At 43.6% G+C, this 17,488-nt stretch overlaps 1 protein-coding gene across 4 annotated transcripts in view; it reads left to right on the top strand.

The window, feature by feature from the left end:
* The window catches only part of PLEKHG1 (pleckstrin homology and RhoGEF domain containing G1), a 243,566-nt gene extending 230,991 nt beyond the window's left edge, over positions 1-12,575 (top strand). For all 4 annotated transcript variants that reach the window (XM_083176164.1, XM_083176166.1, XM_083176165.1 and 1 more), the window contains exons 16-18: positions 3,371-3,478; positions 4,576-6,214; positions 8,140-12,575. In XM_083176164.1, coding sequence (XP_083032290.1) covers positions 3,371-3,478; positions 4,576-6,214; positions 8,140-9,227 — 2,835 coding nt within the window. In that variant the 3' untranslated portion in view covers positions 9,228-12,575. The remainder of the gene's footprint in view (positions 1-3,370; positions 3,479-4,575; positions 6,215-8,139) is intronic.
* The last annotated feature ends 4,913 nt before the right edge of the window (positions 12,576-17,488 follow it).

Genomic DNA, 17,488 nt, shown 5'->3' with positions numbered 1-17,488 from the left:
AAAAGAAAAGGCTGTGTTGATTCAACAGTTATATATGATGGCAAATCACATGGATATAATGGTCAACATTTTGGTGAAAGCTGTAACTGGATAACATCCGCCCAGTGATGCAGCAATCAAATGTATGAATCTGGTGGTTGTGGTCAAGGTTCAGCTTAGACTAAAACTCTGGACCATTAAATCTATGTGAATTGCCATTGACAACAATGTGTTGTCTATGTATAAGAATAACTAATGAGTGATATCATTTTATTTAAATATAGGTCTATGGATAGCTATAGATAGATCTATATAATAATAATATTAATCTACTAAACTGTCCCATCTTCAACATGCATTCCAACTGCTAAAATGCTAAGGGACAGACTGTAGCCTAGAATAACAGTTTGAACACACTGCTGGGTACATGGCAAGCTGGACAATTCAGCCGATACAGAGGGAGCCAGGGCAGAGCAGTCAGCAGGCAGAGAGGGAGCCGGGGAGAGCAGTGCAGCAGGCAGAGCGGGGGCCAGGGCAGAGCAGTGCAGCAGGCAGAGCGGGGGCCAGGGGAGAGCAGTGCAGCAGGCAGAGCGGGGGGCCAGGGCAGAGCAGTGCAGCAGGCAGAGAGGGAGCCAGGGCAGAGCAGTGCAGCAGGCAGAGAGGGAGCCAGGGCAGAGCAGTGCAGCAGGCAGGGAGGGAGCCAGGGCAGAGCAGTGCAGCAGGCAGGGAGGGAGCCAGGGCAGAGCAGTGCAGCAGGCAGGGAGGGAGCCAGGGCAGAGCAGTGCAGCAGGGAGGGAGCCAGGGCAGAGCAGTGCAGCAGGCAGGGAGGGAGCCAGGGCAGAGCAGTGCAGCAGGCGGAGAGGGAGCCAGGGCAGAGCAGTGCAGTAGGCGGAGAGGGAGCCAGGGCAGAGCAGTGCAGTAGGCGGAGAGGGAGCCAGGGCAGAGCAGGTCAGTAGGCGGAGAGGGAGCCAGGGCAGAGCAGTGCAGTAGGCGGAGAGGGAGCCAGGGCAGAGCAGTGCAGTAGGCGGAGAGGGAGCCAGGGCAGAGCAGTGCAGTAGGCGGAGAGGGAGCCAGGGCAGAGCAGTGCAGTAGGCAGAGAGGGAGCCAGGGCAGAGCAGTGCAGCAGGCAGACAGAGAGCCAGATCAGAGCAGTGCAGCAGGCAGAGAGGGAGCCAGATCAGATCAGTGCAGCAGGCAGAGAGGGAGCCAGATCAGATCAGTGCAGCAGGCAGAGAGGGAGCCAGATCAGATTAGTGCAGCAGGCAGAGAGGGAGCCAGATCAGATTAGTGCAGCAGGCAGAGAGGGAGCCAGATCAGATCAGTGCAGCAGGCAGAGAGGGAGCCAGAACAGATCAGTGCAGCAGGCAGAGGGGGCCCGGGCAGAACAGTGCAGCTGTCCCTTCGGAGAAGTCACATAGTGTATGGGCACTTTAAGATTATATATAGGATGAACACAATCTGATTATATATTAAGGTCAAGGGGAATATGTTGCATACTCCATGTTCCTGGAGACCTGTGCGTGCGCTGCAGACTGTGGCAAAGGGCCAAAGTCTACTCCCTTGCACCAACATCTAGAAAGGAGGGGGCCCAAATGCTGACTGTATACAGGCACCCTCTGCTCTTAATATGTCCCAGGATCTATATCTAGTCAAGCATAATGGCCTAAAACGTGCATCCAGGTTGTCAGAACATGCCGACACATCCAATGTGGTGCAGTAATCCTCAAAGAGGGTCTAGGCTAGGCTACTCCTAACGCTACTGTATAAATTCAAAGAAATGAGGACACTCACCAGTCTTCTTAGAAAAAGAAAAGGCTGTGTTGATTCAACAGTTATATATGATGGCAAATCACATGGATATAATGGTCAACATTTTGGTGAAAGCTGTAACTGGATAACATCCGCCCAGTGATGCAGCAATCAAATGTATGAATCTGGTGGTTGTGGTCAAGGTTCAGCTTAGACTAAAACTCTGGACCATTAAATCTATGTGAATTGCCATTGACAACAATGTGTTGTCTATGTATAAGAATAACTAATGAGTGATATCATTTTATTTAAATATAGGTCTATGGATAGCTATAGATAGATCTATATAATATTAATCTACTAAACTGTCCCATCTTCAACATGCATTCCAACTGCTAAAATGCTAAGGGACAGACTGTAGCCTAGAATAACAGTTTGAACACACTGCTGGGTACATGGCAAGCTGGACAATTCAGCCGATACAGAGGGAGCCAGGGCAGAGCAGTCAGCAGGCAGAGAGGGAGCCGGGGAGAGCAGTGCAGCAGGCAGAGCGGGGGCCAGGGCAGAGCAGTGCAGCAGGCAGAGCGGGGGCCAGGGGAGAGCAGTGCAGCAGGCAGAGCGGGGGCCAGGGCAGAGCAGTGCAGCAGGCAGAGAGGGAGCCAGGGCAGAGCAGTGCAGCAGGCAGAGAGGGAGCCAGAGCAGTGCAGCAGGCAGGGAGGGAGCCAGGGCAGAGCAGTGCAGCAGGCAGGGAGGGAGCCAGGGCAGAGCAGTGCAGCAGGCAGGGAGGGAGCCAGGGCAGAGCAGTGCAGCAGGCAGAGAGGGAGCCAGGGCAGAGCAGTGCAGCAGGCGGAGAGGGAGCCAGGGCAGAGCAGTGCAGCAGGCAGAGAGGGAGCCAGGGCAGAGCAGTGCAGCAGGCGGAGAGGGAGCCAGGGCAGAGCAGTGCAGTAGGCGGAGAGGGAGCCAGGGCAGAGCAGTGCAGTAGGCGGAGAGGGAGCCAGGGCAGAGCAGTGCAGTAGGCGGAGAGGGAGCCAGGGCAGAGCAGTGCAGTAGGCGGAGAGGGAGCCAGGGCAGAGCAGTGCAGTAGGCGGAGAGGGAGCCAGGGCAGAGCAGTGCAGTAGGCGGAGAGGGAGCCAGGGCAGAGCAGTGCAGTAGGCGGAGAGGGAGCCAGGGCAGAGCAGTGCAGTAGGCGGAGAGGGAGCCAGGGCAGAGCAGTGCAGCAGGCAGACAGGGAGCCAGATCAGATCAGTGCAGCAGGCAGAGAGGGAGCCAGATCAGATCAGTGCAGCAGGCAGAGAGGGAGCCAGATCAGATCAGTGCAGCAGGCAGAGAGGGAGCCAGAACAGATCATTGCAGCAGGCAGAGGGGGCCCGGGCAGAACAGTGCAGCAGAACAGGAATAAGCAGGGGTTGGCTTCCACATGCAGTAGCACAGATGTTTAGTATACGTTGGAGGTTTCTCGCATTACCATAAAGTAGTAAACAGCTAGCCACAGCAAGGTGTAAAAGCAGCTGTGGGTGCATCCAAAGCGGATTCAGCTCCTGAGTGTTTATATAAGGTTTAAATCTGTATGTAGAGCGCTCTGTATGCTGGCTGCTGAACTTATACAGTAAATAAATGTTTTGTTGAACTCCAATATTTACAGCACGCATCTCAGCAGAAAGTAAAAGGAGGAAGAAAGCGGTTAAACAGCCAGGCCGCAGAGAATGTTGAGAAACGTAGAAGTTTTAACCTCGGCTTATGTGAAAGTCAGGTAAGGTTTTTTTTTTTTTAATATTGAGGTCGCATAGGTCCTCATTTAAAATTGAGATATAACTCCTTATAGCAATAGCCAAAGGAGTTGTGTCCTCCTCTCTGTATACAACAGATAGCAATACACTCAGCCTACCAATAATTTGATTAAAGTCTGCTCAGCATATATGAGTGAGAGGATAAATCCTCACCCTTCAGATCAGTGCCACATCACTGTGGCTGTCTGTGGTGGGTGGAGGGATTATCTGCTAGACAGCACCAGCAAAAATTTTGCCCAACCAATGGCACCCCTGCATGTGTCCCGGGGCACCCCAGGGAGCCACGGCACACAGTTTGGGAACCACTGGCCTAGAGTGTCAAATTGGTTGGGGTCTGCTCTATCCATATTACATAGTACTGTGCAATATCTTCTCCAACAATACATTGCTGTATACATTTCTTTTTTACCTGAGCACTGACATTTGCTTATTTCATTTATTTGGAGACTGACATGGAGGGTATGTGGATAGCTATATGGGCCCCTATAATGAACTTCCTGTTAACTGTCCAAAAACATTAGATCAATTCCTGGTGTCGAAACTTGTATTTAAAGGTAAATGTGTGTAGACACAGTATAAGAAATCTATTTATGCCTTTATTAGAACAACTACACACAGGGTCTGATTCAGAGATGGACTCAGAAGTGCATATAGAAACTGCAAAAATATGCTAGCGTTGCCATATGTAAAAATACCTTTGACCTCCTGCTGCACCTAGAGATGCAGCATTACATCCTTCTGTCTGAACTCTGGTTATCTGAATCACCCTCTGTTTACTCAGGATGGATGGTTTTTAATTGCCACCAGGGCCAGTTAAGCCTTGTTTTCTGAAAAACTGGCTGTCACTGAACCTTCCCCATCCCCAAAGAGGCACTGCGACTTGACACACACACACACACACATGCGCAGGTCTGAAAATGGATATCTGCGCAAAACCGATGATCTCTGAATCTAGCCATCTATCAGTTCATCAGTCAGCAAATAAGTAATATCATTACACAAGCTTTGCAGAAACGGTTTGAGAAGTTTAACAACATTTTTTTTCCATTATTGTTCTTAGAATTCCAAAAACCAATCTGATGAAGAGTTGTCACAGTTGAGTACAGATCAATTATTCCCCCATTCGGCTGCACTGCCTTCAAACAGACAACCAGGTACTGCTCAGGCAAATTCATTCATAATGAATATCCTTGGAGGAACAGCTGCTTTGCGGAACATCTGGACAGATCACCAGATAAGACAAGCCCTCTTTCCTTCTAGAAGATCAACCCAAAACAATGAGGAGGAAGATGAGGATGATGATTATCAGATGTTTATGATGACTGAATGTAGTAAGTTGGAGTCACCCAGGTCACAAGAACAAAGAGGGTCATCCAGTCGACCATGTAGTTGGCACCTAGGCCTAATGCAAGATGACAATGTCAATAATTCATACTGCAGACTAGTAAGAAGGGCAAGTAGTGTCGGAGAAAGTAAATCACAACGTTGTAATTCGAGATGCCGGCAAAATAACAGCAGCCACCATTATTCTCATTGTGAAGTTATAAATCAAAGTCCAAAGTGTTCAACTCTTGGTTCCGCTGAGGAATTGACAATTGATGATATTGAACATGTATATGATAATATCAGCTATGATGATCTTAAACAAATGGGGCTGGCAAGAAGGGAAAATACAGATTATCTTCGGATTAATGCTTTGCATCTAAGCAGTGAACATCTTGATGGTCGAACAGCAAAAGGATATGAAAAGGTGAAGAACACTTCTGTGCCAATGCAAGAAAAAGATGTTAAGAAAGGGACATCTAATCCAAGCTTGCAGGAGCTCCGAATAATAGAGGAAAACATATATGACTCTATACGCCTTCCAGAACAATCACTGGAGCATGAAAGGAGTAATACATGTTCTAAGAGGGACAATTTTGTGGGCATGGATGGAGATTTTCAGTGTTATGACCCATTGCAACGTTTTGTTTCTGATGAAAGCCTACAGTACAGCGAGGATGAATCTTTGGACCACTGTGTGCCCTCAGGAGATGATTATATTAACTTGCTCGAAATCTCCTCTAATTCTGATTCAGTTTCTCACAAGTCGGCTGCTGATAAGTTGTCGGAAGAAGTCGATGAGATCTGGAATGATTTAGAAAACTATATAAAAAAGAATGAAGAAAAGAAAAATGAGCATTCCTTGGCCTCATTCCCTGTGAGTAAAGATGACGTTCATGACAAAAAACATAAGACAAATAAGTCTCGTTTTAACAAAGATGTGCAGTATTCACTGTCGTCATTGCGCTTACCAGACCATTCACCTTTGCCTATGACAAAGGTGAGCTGTAACAGTCCACGTAGCTATAAAGGTGACCAGAGTCCTCCAACCACCCCTAGAAACTCAATGCTCAGCTTGAAGAGGACTTCCATTACTAGTGAAGTGACAATTCTGGAATCGCCTTTCTTTTCATCTCAAAGTACTCTGTCCTACACAGACACACTGAGTGTTGCTCAGGGATTGGACAGCATTGAAAAATCTTCAAATAAAGTTGTCATGATGGCACGACAGTACAGTAAAAAAATAAGAAAAGCCAACCATCTATTAAAAATGAAAAGCCCAGAACAGGAGCAACCATCTTGCAAACCACACAAGCTGAAATCAAAAGACCTTGCAGCTATAATGGAAGAGAAGAAACAAGGAGGCTCAGCGATAGGTAAGATCATTTTAAAAAGGCATTATTTGCGTCCTGGGAAATCGGGCATGCCCACTCAAAAGGGGAGTGGGGGGGGGGGGGAGAGAGAATCTCCTTCAGTGTAGTGTCTGTAGTACTGTACCTCTTATACACATTGTGCCATACCGTAGTAGTTCCCCTAATACATTATTCCACTCAGTAATGCCCTTTACTAAAATGTTAAATTTATTAAGCTAATGTCCCTAATGCCCCCAGAACCAATAAGTAAAATGATTGCATTTGCAGGGATGTACCTGCATTTGTTTTTTTTTTAATTTTAAATAAATACCAGCAACCCTTAATTTATTATTGGTGTGATAAGTGTCAATAAATACAATTATTATGGCTGTTAGAGGAGTGTTTATAGAGATTTAATGTGTTTTTTGTTAGTGTTGCCTAAAGATATCCGTGGTCAACTATTTAGCTGTTCTTTTTATACAGAAATAGGGGTTCTAGGATATAATTCTGCGCTAAGGTGCAAGCTTGAATCTATACAGTTAAATGTGTCACCAAACACACTAGAATCACAAATTGTAGCAAAAAAATACCGACAGAATTTTCAAGCGCTCCTTCTATTCCTATATTTTCATGTCACTCCGTCCTCAGTAGTTCTGATGATGACTCGTATGACATGAAAAGAAAGAGAACCATATAGTGTAGCACCTTTAAGTAAAACCACTGATACGTATGTAGTCTGATGTCAAAAACCGTACCCTATATGGTGGTCCACTAAATGAAAGGTGGACAAATCACGCTCAATTATGAGGGGGTGATCAACCTCCAATGGATCCTCCAGACTCCTCCAATTGATTTCACATATAAAAACCAAAGATAGGTGCCAAAATGGTGAAGTAACGTTTAATATTTAAAAACATACACAGTAAAAATTCATTGGGTGTAAACAATGGACTCTCACCCGATTGATGTGTCTACTAAATAGAAGCAGACATACAGAGCATGAGATGGAATAGCCACAGGCGTCCCTGGATGCTGTCTGTAAAAGTTTCAATCCTGGTGAAGATGTCCAGAGTCCACAAGTCCCTTCTGCCAACGCGTTTCAGACCTCCTGTCCTTTATCAAGGCATCTGGAGGATCCATTGGAGGTTGATCACCCCCTCATAATTGAGCGTGATTTGTCCACCTTTCATTTAGTGGACCACCATATAGGGTACGGTTTTTGACATCAGACTACATACGTATCAGTGGTTTTACTTAAAGGTGCTACTCTATATGGTTCTCTTTCTTTTCATGTCATACGAGTCATCATCAGAACTACTGAGGACGGAGTGACATGAAAATATAGGAATAGAAGGAGCGCTTGAAAATTCTGTCGGTACTTTTTATATAGAGTATCATAGAACTTGGTGCATTAATTAAATGGGATGCTGGCGTTGACAATACCGACAATGGCTTCCCTACTCAGCCATGAGACCGGCGCCAGAACAACATCAATTAGGATTTTGGATGCCGAATGTAACTGTGGGGCAGGTTAAGATTAGGCTGGGGAAGGGGGGGGGGTAGGTTTACGCACTAGCAGAGACTTTAGGGGTACGCTTCTGTGGGAAGGTTAGGGTTTGGCTTCGGGGATTGATGGTTAGGCTGTGGGGTGGTAGGGCACGGGTTTAGGGTTAGGCACTAGCATCAGTGTTAGGCAGCAGGAAGTGTTAGTGTTAGGGAGGGGCAGGGGGAGGGTAAGTATACTTGCTTGACCCCTGTCAGAATTCCCTCCATCGGGATGCCAGCGTTCTTATTCTAAAACGCCAGCATTACCTCCGCTGTATTGTAAGTAAAACTGCAAACTGGACTACATAAACAGAGAAAATATAGTATACTGAAATTGAATATTTGACATAATTCATTTTTGATACCCATGCATTTTCTAAAACCAGCATTTGTCCTGTTGACAGGTGCAAGAATTGCAGAATATTCTCAGGTGTATGACCCAGTTATCTTCCGTGAGTCACCTGCAAGAACACAAAAAGAAGCTAAAAATGCTCCAATAGGAACGCCTGCAATAAAGTCAGTACCTCCGCAACAACCAGCTCCTCATTTTAATCCGCACCACAGAAAATCTTTGCAGCAGAATAGCACCAGCATACATTCTGCGCACATCAATGGGGAAGCTGGAGATTTCTTCACCTGGCCAGACTTTAAAGACTTAAAGACAAAATCTGATATCTCAGCACATGGGACGAAAGGCCACCAAAGAAACATTATGGCTGCATGTTCCGTTCCATCATTGATTAAGTCAGATCTATCAAGCTTACATAGCCCGAGATGGAGTACAATCAGCCAACAGCATGATGAAAATACAAGTCAGGCCCATATCTATAATTCACTGGGTAGAAGAGTAGTCTGTGAAAAAACCCAGCCATATATTCGCTCACAGTCCTCCTCTTCCTCTATGATCATGGACAGGTCAAGAGAGCCTATAAAACACACAAAGAGGTCTACTGCTCCACAGCCACAACAAAACTCCAAACCAGAGCGACTATCTAATATTTATGACTTTGGTGGCAGTTTTACTGATGAAAAGGGATCACAAGGCTCAGAGGAGACTGCTGCTATAACACTACAAGACTCCCAGAAGATTTTGGTTCTAAATAAAATATCTTCCCTAAATGCCCAAATTGCTACTCTAAACTATTTTGCAAACTTTAAAGACACTGAAGGTGATGAGGATGATGATGATGACTATGTAGAGATCAAGTCAGATGAAGAGGAGGATGGGCTGGAGGCAGCTTCCAGTCAGCAAATGAAATTAAATGCACGTGATCATTCTGAATTGGCTCAGACTCCGTGTAGAACCAGCACCCCTTATTCCATTAGCATGCCCACTACACCGATAAAGTCTTTAAATGACAAAGAGAGCCCTGATGCCCACATAGCAGGTTATGGAGACTATCTCTGGCGGGCACCACCTTCTAACCAGCAGAATATTGTTCAGTCTCTTAGAGAAAAATTTCAATGTCTTAGCTCAAGTAGTTTTGCTTGAACACATTTCTTAAGAGTTAAACGTACTGTAGCTATTCCTGTATATTGGATGATACGCTCCCTGCTGTAAATGATGCAGATCTGAGAAGTCACAGAGGACTTGAGTGAACATATACAAGCACAAGACTGCAGGATGACTTGCCATTATACAGGTCACAGAAGTGACTTTTGATATCCATATCATTTAGAACAAGTTGTGCATTGTTTTCATTTTTCCATTGAACATATTGCATCAGAATTCACTGATTATAAGAGATGACATTAGAACTTAAAGTTACTACAGATCTTATTTACAGATTATGCATACAGTACATTACTATCAGTTGTGTATTATAGCTTAATAACTTCATGTACTGTATTACTGCAGCACTGTTAAATGGATGCGTCTGTTGCTTTGCATTGTTTACATTTAGTATAATGGTAAGTTTTAAATGTTCAGTCCGGATCTTTTACACTTCTGACAGAAATAATATATCAACTTTACTAGAACTCAGCAGTGCGCCTTCTGCAATTTGCCTTCATGTGCAAGCATCTCAAATTGATAATATACCTTTTTGTGGCACAATGTAATCTAAACTTGTTTACGGACATTAACAATCCGAGCAAATACATTGCATTAGATTGGAACGGATTCCTGATCAGCAAAGGATAATGAACTTTGAGAATGGTGTCAAATATCCTATTAACAAATAAACACACCACATATTACAATTGGATTAGATCATCGCAATCCAATTGAGACCAATGAACTATTTAGGAACACTTTTGCATAGATCTCATTGAATTTTAAAAAATCATACCAAATTCACACAAATCAGATTCAATTAATGTGTAATTGCAGATGGATCAAATACTTTGCCCAATAAGGTTGCATATTTGTGGTTAGCACTGGTTTAGGCACATTTGTGGTTTGAGTACCATCCATGTTTTCTAAACAAAGATTTTATATAGTTTTTGTTAGAAAACAGTTTGTGAAATGGCCAAATTCAGTAGGAGGAACAGATTTAGCAATGCCCCATAGACTATTTCATCATGTTAGAAAGATGATACCTTGGTCAGCTCCAGGATACATGCTGTAATACATTCATGAGGAGACAACAACCGAATTATCCGTGAGTGTTCTATGGCTAGTGATTCGAATTGTTATGACACAACAGAAATGTCAGATCTTTCTTCTGACATCTGAATGACATCTTAAAGAGCCAAGGGCCACATTTGTGGCCCCAGCAATAGCTCATTGCCATTCACTTTGTATAACAACTTTTGCAAAATGCTTTAAATGAGGTAGGGGAATAAATCAATTTCTTACACTAAAGAGTTTTGTATTCATGCAATTCCAATCATATTGTAAATATATTCGTTCCAGACATACAGTGTTGTAGCTACTAACAGAATGCTGTGGCCCTGTTATAGTATAAGGGTAGGTGGTGGTATACAAAGTGTAGGATTCTAAGGTGACTTCTGATATCTTTATATAATTAGTGTGGGAATGTTCCCTTTATAACCCAGGAACAAGAGATACAACATTACTGTATATAACTGAAATCCAGGGACAACTCCTATCTAAAGATCTAATCAAAGCTTTACTAGTGGCGTAGCTAGAAATATTTCTCCCCCTGCCCCCCAAAATTCCGGGACCCGCTTATTACATATGTACGGGGCGGGGACCCGCTCATTCAAAACGCACTGCACTGGGTCTCCGCTCATTAGATATGTACAGGGTGGGACCAGCTCAGCGCTCACTGCTGCCTGAGTCACCTGTCAGTTCAGCCAGCCGCGCCCACCACAGACCCTGCTGGCGCCACTCCCCCAAGCTGCAGTGGGGTCTGCCACATATGTAGCTACACCACTGAACTTTACCATAGACAAGATTTTGAATAGGTCACCATAAAATAGATCTTTGTTCTAAACATGTTTGTGATTACTTCCCTGTCAGTTCTGAATCTTACAAACCATTTAGCAATACAGCTCTGTAGTATGTGCTGTGAATCTTTAAGCAGCAACAGATTTAAGCAATAAGGTTGCATGGTAGCAATATATTACTGACTTTTGGATAGTGAGGACATTTACACTATCTTGGTTCTGCATGTTTGTATACTGTGGTATAAGTCATACATTCCATACACTTTCCCAAACGATGGTGGATTAAGGTTAGTCAATATGTAAATATTTAAACACTGGCTATATCATATGTACTGTAACTAACATATTGTAATCAAATGTCCATTTTGAGTTCATATATTCGCTATGTTTTGATGAACAAAGAACAATAACAAATGTGATATTTCCAATGTTTTTTCATCCTGCATAGCGGGAGTTGAAGATGATTGTGCCGCTTATATGTGTATATTAGTTGTTAAGCCTTAAGTTATTGTGTGGTGTGTTCCTATTTTGTTTGGGGTTTTTCGTTGTGTTTTTTTACATTAGAATTAAAGTGCTCTGATACTAGATTTAGCATCTTTCCACCAGCTAATAGAATAAAAACTTGATAGAATAGTTAATAATGAAATATATAACGGAGAGGGGGGAGGTTATGATTGCATGAGTAGTAAGCATATACTAGACCACTTATAGGTGTTTACTCTTGCCTACATTTCCCAGGAATATTTCTTTTTGTATTTAAACTGTAAGCTAATTGTCTTCTTTTTCAAAACTTGAAAGGTAAATGACAATACAGCTCAACAAACTACCCCATCTATTTGTTAACACGATTCAAGAAAATCTAGAAATGATAAATAAATGAATCGCACATAATTAGAATTTGAAAAATTAATCCAAGGTTAACAAGAAATGTCTAGCAATAAATCAAAGTAAAAACTCTTCTGGATAAAAAAAAGCAAGTACCATAAAATTATCTTTTTCCAGGAAAATTTCTTAAAATTAGAATGTATCGTTCACAGTGAAAAGTAATATACAGAATTTGAAAGACTCCATGCTTGTAATATATTTGTAAGGTTTTCACTATTAAAATTTGTGGACTAACTTGGGGTTCTTTAAAGAGACAGAGTCGTTGATTTGGAATGGTTGGTCGCTAACACAAATCTATTGTCTGCACTATGCTGTATAGAAACATTGGTCAAGATTTGTACTGTATATAAAATTGCTTGTTTGGGCTATATGTCTGAATTTGACCTTAAATAGCATCTTGTCCTATGGATAAGATTTTTTTCTTCCTTTTTTCATTCTCTACATTGCACTTTTTTATGTTTTTGTATAGGTTTTAAAGAAAAAAAGTATGTACATTTAGAATCTTTCATTTCTTACATTGAACATTGAAAGCATGCTGTACCTGAATAAATATGTATAATTTTATGATGCTCTGAAAAAATAAAAGCAGTGTTTAACGTTATGCCTCTTATTTTCTCTTAAGCTGCGTACACACGTTGAGATTTGACGGCCACCGATTCAATGTTGGGGGCCGGCATCCACTTACAAGGGAGGAAGGGACAGAAAGGAGGGGGGGCATGCTGAATTGAGCAGCATGGCCCGACATAGTAGCAAAAGCCTGTGCTGTACAGTCTATTTCTACATTTTGGGCTGCACAGCTGGATCAGATGCGGGCGCCCACTGTGTGATTTGCATTAATTTGCTATAGATTTTGACAATATAGTGAAATTGATTGTGCAAATCGCACCGTGTGCACACACCATTGCTGAAGTATATCAATAAAAGTAAATATAACTATAGGTATCAAAATGTGTCAAAGTTGAGTTTTTATATTGTTGGTTGTAACGAGGCAAAACTCGGAAACAGGAGTTATGAACAAATGTGTCTTGCCTGAAAGCAAGCAGAAACAAATATAGCAACCAGGTCCAGGAGTTCTTCCAGGGTAAAGGAGGGGTTGTTTGGAAGAAGAAGGGAAAGACTCTCTTTGTCGGGGCACTCTTATACAGTAATTTGTACGGTTGTGAAAGGAGGGGTTGGCAAGAAGAACTTCCGCAAACCACACAGCACTTATATACAATTAGTTATGGCAAACATTATATTTATTGTGCTCTAACAAAGCATGTAAGCGTACTTGAAACTAGTTCTTGTTCCATCATATTTGGGGACGGGGAGTAATGAAGCAGGAGCTGGAGATTCATGCGAGCATCCCTATAGTGCCACGACTATTTGAAAGGAGGAGATAGGTGAAGCTGCTTTTTAAAGCATGATGCATATGCTTTGATATATCTATCATGTTATGTACCAGCTGATTAACAGCACACTACTCCATGGCTTTGGTACGCATTGCCATAGGCTATTTTTATTGTACAGCCAAAATAAACCCCAGAAAACCCCATGGCTTCTAACTACATAGGGTAGAACCTAACATCTGTAATACAAAAATAAGCACTATACTCACAGCCAGTAGTCACAATGTCTCTCAACAGGCCTGCTGCCTTTCCCCCCCAAGTAGTGAGACCCTGAATTACAGTGACACAGTGACACATTTTTATCAGCCTCTACATGTGCAAATACTAATAAGCCTGTTCTCAAGCTAATAAGTTGAAGACCCTAAATGGGCCTGATTAATGGAACCCATCCTCGCTCTCAATCCATAACCCCATGAACCCTTAACCGGCTTTTACTAAAGCACAAATGTCTATTTTGCTATAACAGAAATTTTCCTGGGCGTTTAAACCACAAATATCAGAAACCTGAGACCTTACCAGTGGTTGGGAATCCAGTCAGAGATCAGTATGCTAGGAAGCTACTGGGGACCTATGCATAAACCTGTAGGAGACATGGAAGACCACCACACTCTGCTGCTGGTCTTATATTGCTGAGATGAAGCTAGGCAGTGAGCCTTGAGTGTTAGTAGGCTGGGAAATAATTTGCTTATTGCTATATAAACCCCAATGTGGACAGTCATATCCACACCTTTGATAACGCAACACTTTTATTGGTAAGCTGCTCAATCAGAGGTCTGTCATTCAGGTGCCAACAGGGAGGGGTAAATCTGGTTAGGAAAAAAAACAGTTTGTATCCCTATTGCACACTGAATGAGAAATATACATATAATAATCAGATAATACAGAGATCTTGGTTGCATATATCTGCAGATATAGGGTTAAGCCCCCAGGCCGTACGTCAAGGCATCTCTGTCACTGGGGGTCCCTAACACTGGGTATGGGTCTGGGGTGTGGGCCCCCAACATGCCGACACAGGCTGACTACTCCAGGGCAGCACACAAATGAAAGTTAGTAAGTGTTAAATAAGAAGCACATAAGTGCTATGTAGGGAGGTGAAGGTGTGATTAAAATAATACATACAATGTGATAGGGAAAAACATAAATGTTAATAAAGTGTTAGGGTGTGCTAACCTGGAGCAGACCAGCCATACCAACAAAGGGGGAATCACACTCCCAAACCCATCCCATGCACAATAACAAATTTATGGGCCTAATAGCCCAGTGTAAGGCCACATGATAATGGCTTACAACATCTGAGAGCCAGCTTACCTGGAGATACCCCTGGCTTCTCCAATGGCACTCAGGTGTCAGCAATCCCTCCTAATGCTGACCCATCTATGCCTCTCAACTGCACAACACTTTTATTGGTAAGCTGCTCAATCAGAGGTCTGTCATTCAGGTGCCAACAGGGAGGGGTAAATCTGGTTAGGAAAAAAAACAGTTTGTATCCCTATTGCACACTGAATGAGAAATATACATATAATAATCAGATAATACAGAGATCTTGGTTGCATATATCTGCAGATATAGGGTTAAGCCCCCAGGCCGTACGTCAAGGCATCTCTGTCACTGGGGGTGTGATTCCCCCTTTGTTGGTATGGCTGGTCTGCTCCAGGGTAGCACACCCTAACACTTTATTAACATTTATGTTTTTCCCTATCACATTGTATGTATTATTTTAATCACACCTTCACCTCCCTACATAGCACTTATGTGCTTCTTATTTAACACTTACTAACTTTCATTTGTGTGCTGCCCTGGAGTAGTCAGCCTGTGTCGGCATGTTGGGGGCCCACACCCCAGACCCATACCCAGTGTTAGGGACCCCCAGTGACAGAGATGCCTTGACGTACGGCCTGGGGGCTTAACCCTATATCTGCAGATATATGCAACCAAGATCTCTGTATTATCTGATTATTATATGTATATTTCTCATTGTGTGCAATAGGGATACAAACTGTTTTTTTTCCTAACCAGATTTACCCCTCCCTGTTGGCACCTGAATGACAGACCTCTGATTGAGCAGCTTACCAATAAAAGTGTTGTGCAGTTGAGAGGCATAGATGGGTCAGCATTAGGAGGGATTGCTGACACCTGAGTGCCATTGGAGAAGCCAGGGGTATCTCCAGGTAAGCTGGCTCTCAGATGTTGTAAGCCATTATCATGTGGCCTTACACTGGGCTATTAGGCCCATAAATTTGTTATTGTGCATGGGATGGGTTTGGGAGTGTGATTCCCCCTTTGTTGGTATGGCTGGTCTGCTCCAGGGTAGCACACCCTAACACTTTATTAACATTTATGTTTTTCCCTATCACATTGTATGTATTATTTTAATCACACCTTCACCTCCCTACATAGCACTTATGTGCTTCTTATTTAACACTTACTAACTTTCATTTGTGTGCTGCCCTGGAGTAGTCAGCCTGTGTCGGCATGTTGGGGGCCCACACCCCAGACCCATACCCAGTGTTAGGGACCCCCAGTGACAGAGATGCCTTGACGTACGGCCTGGGGGCTTAACCCTATATCTGCAGATATATGCAACCAAGACCTTTGATAACGCTGCACCTTTAGACAGCGAAACTCATCAGTAGTTATTGGACCAGACCTCAATCTATACCACCATCACCTGCAACCTACCCGAAACAGCCAGCCATTCTCTCATCACCCAGCTTTCTGTTGCTATTCATCAACCAGCCCACTGCCATCTGGTTGGAACCGAATACCACTATCATTAATTTACCCTTGGAATACAATTGTGGCCGGCCAGGCACCATACCGCACTCACTGAGGACAACTGCTGCAATGCTATGCGATTGGAATAACAACCTCTAGCGGTAGGGGGTAACTATCGACCTTCTGTGTGCATATACTATACAATTTCTTTTGACCTCCATTGAATTATCACTGGCTGCATAATAGGAATGGGGCATTGTTTGCACCCATCTTGCACTTTATGGTCTGAGTCCATTTTTTACAATTGTTTTTATATTTATTTTTTTATGATCATTCAATTGTGTAATAAATTGATAGTTTTTTTCATCATCCAAGCCTCGCTTCCTTGTTTACCCTTTAACCTGCACACAACACTCACCCATACACCATACAAGTTTTTCTCCTTAAACCATTAACTAACCACATCTACTCTATGCAGGCCCACGGTAAGCACACTATTGCACTTTAAACATTTCTACCTTTCCTGCTTCATATTGACATATACAGTATGTGTGAGAATATTGAACACCTTAATAGCATTCGCTTTAGAAACTGGGGAAAAGAAAGCTGGTGCACTAGATTTAGCTTTAGAAACTGTTGCTTTGTGCATGTGGACACTTTCATTTGGAAACAGGACTACTAAATCACTACAATGACTGACAATCATTGTAACTTCTTAAACCTATACACTCTCACAACCCACATATATTTCATTTGTTTAAACCACACTTGCATCAGTCTTTTTAATGGCTCTTATGTATGTTAAGATTAGTAAATTTAGTTCCAAACAGGGCCGGCGCTACCCGCTCAGCAGAGCCTGCAAAGCAGGGAGGCGCCGGGCTGGATAGGCGCTCCAGCCTCTCCCTGCTCTTTGGCTCTGCTGATGTCCGCAGTGGTGTGTGGAGCAGCCAGCTGCCACTGCGCCTGTCACGGTGTATGATTGGAAGCGGCTCCGGCAGTGCAGGGGGACATGGAGGGTCATCGGAAAAGTGGCAGCTCAGCTCCACTTCCGGAAACATGGCAGAGCAGCAGCGCGCTGACGCTGCACAATGAGTGATGTGCGGTCAGGTGAAAGACCGCATATCACATCCTCCACCTTCTCCCCTCTGTGCTCTCAGCTGGGCTGGCTTTGTCTGCTGCAATGACACTGGGATCCCCCTGCCCCCATCACAGCAAGGCTGTCCCTGGGACTCCAGGCCTCCTCCCCCTGCCTCTTTCTTGTTCTGGTACCGCCTCCTCCTCAGTGACTCCACCCCAAAGGCTGCCTGCAAAATCCACACAAGAGACAGGGATCTGGGGTACAGAACAGAGCCAGCCAACCGCAACAGGCAAGTTGGAAGAGGTTAAATAGAAGTATAAGCTGGAAAGTTAT

The sequence above is a fragment of the Crinia signifera genome, chromosome 3 (assembly GCF_055691185.1).
Source record: "Crinia signifera chromosome 3, ASM5569118v1, whole genome shotgun sequence".
Taxonomy (NCBI): domain Eukaryota; kingdom Metazoa; phylum Chordata; class Amphibia; order Anura; family Myobatrachidae; genus Crinia; species Crinia signifera.
The sequence above is the reverse complement of the archived record's forward strand: the minus strand, read 5'-3'. Positions and strand labels throughout refer to the sequence as shown.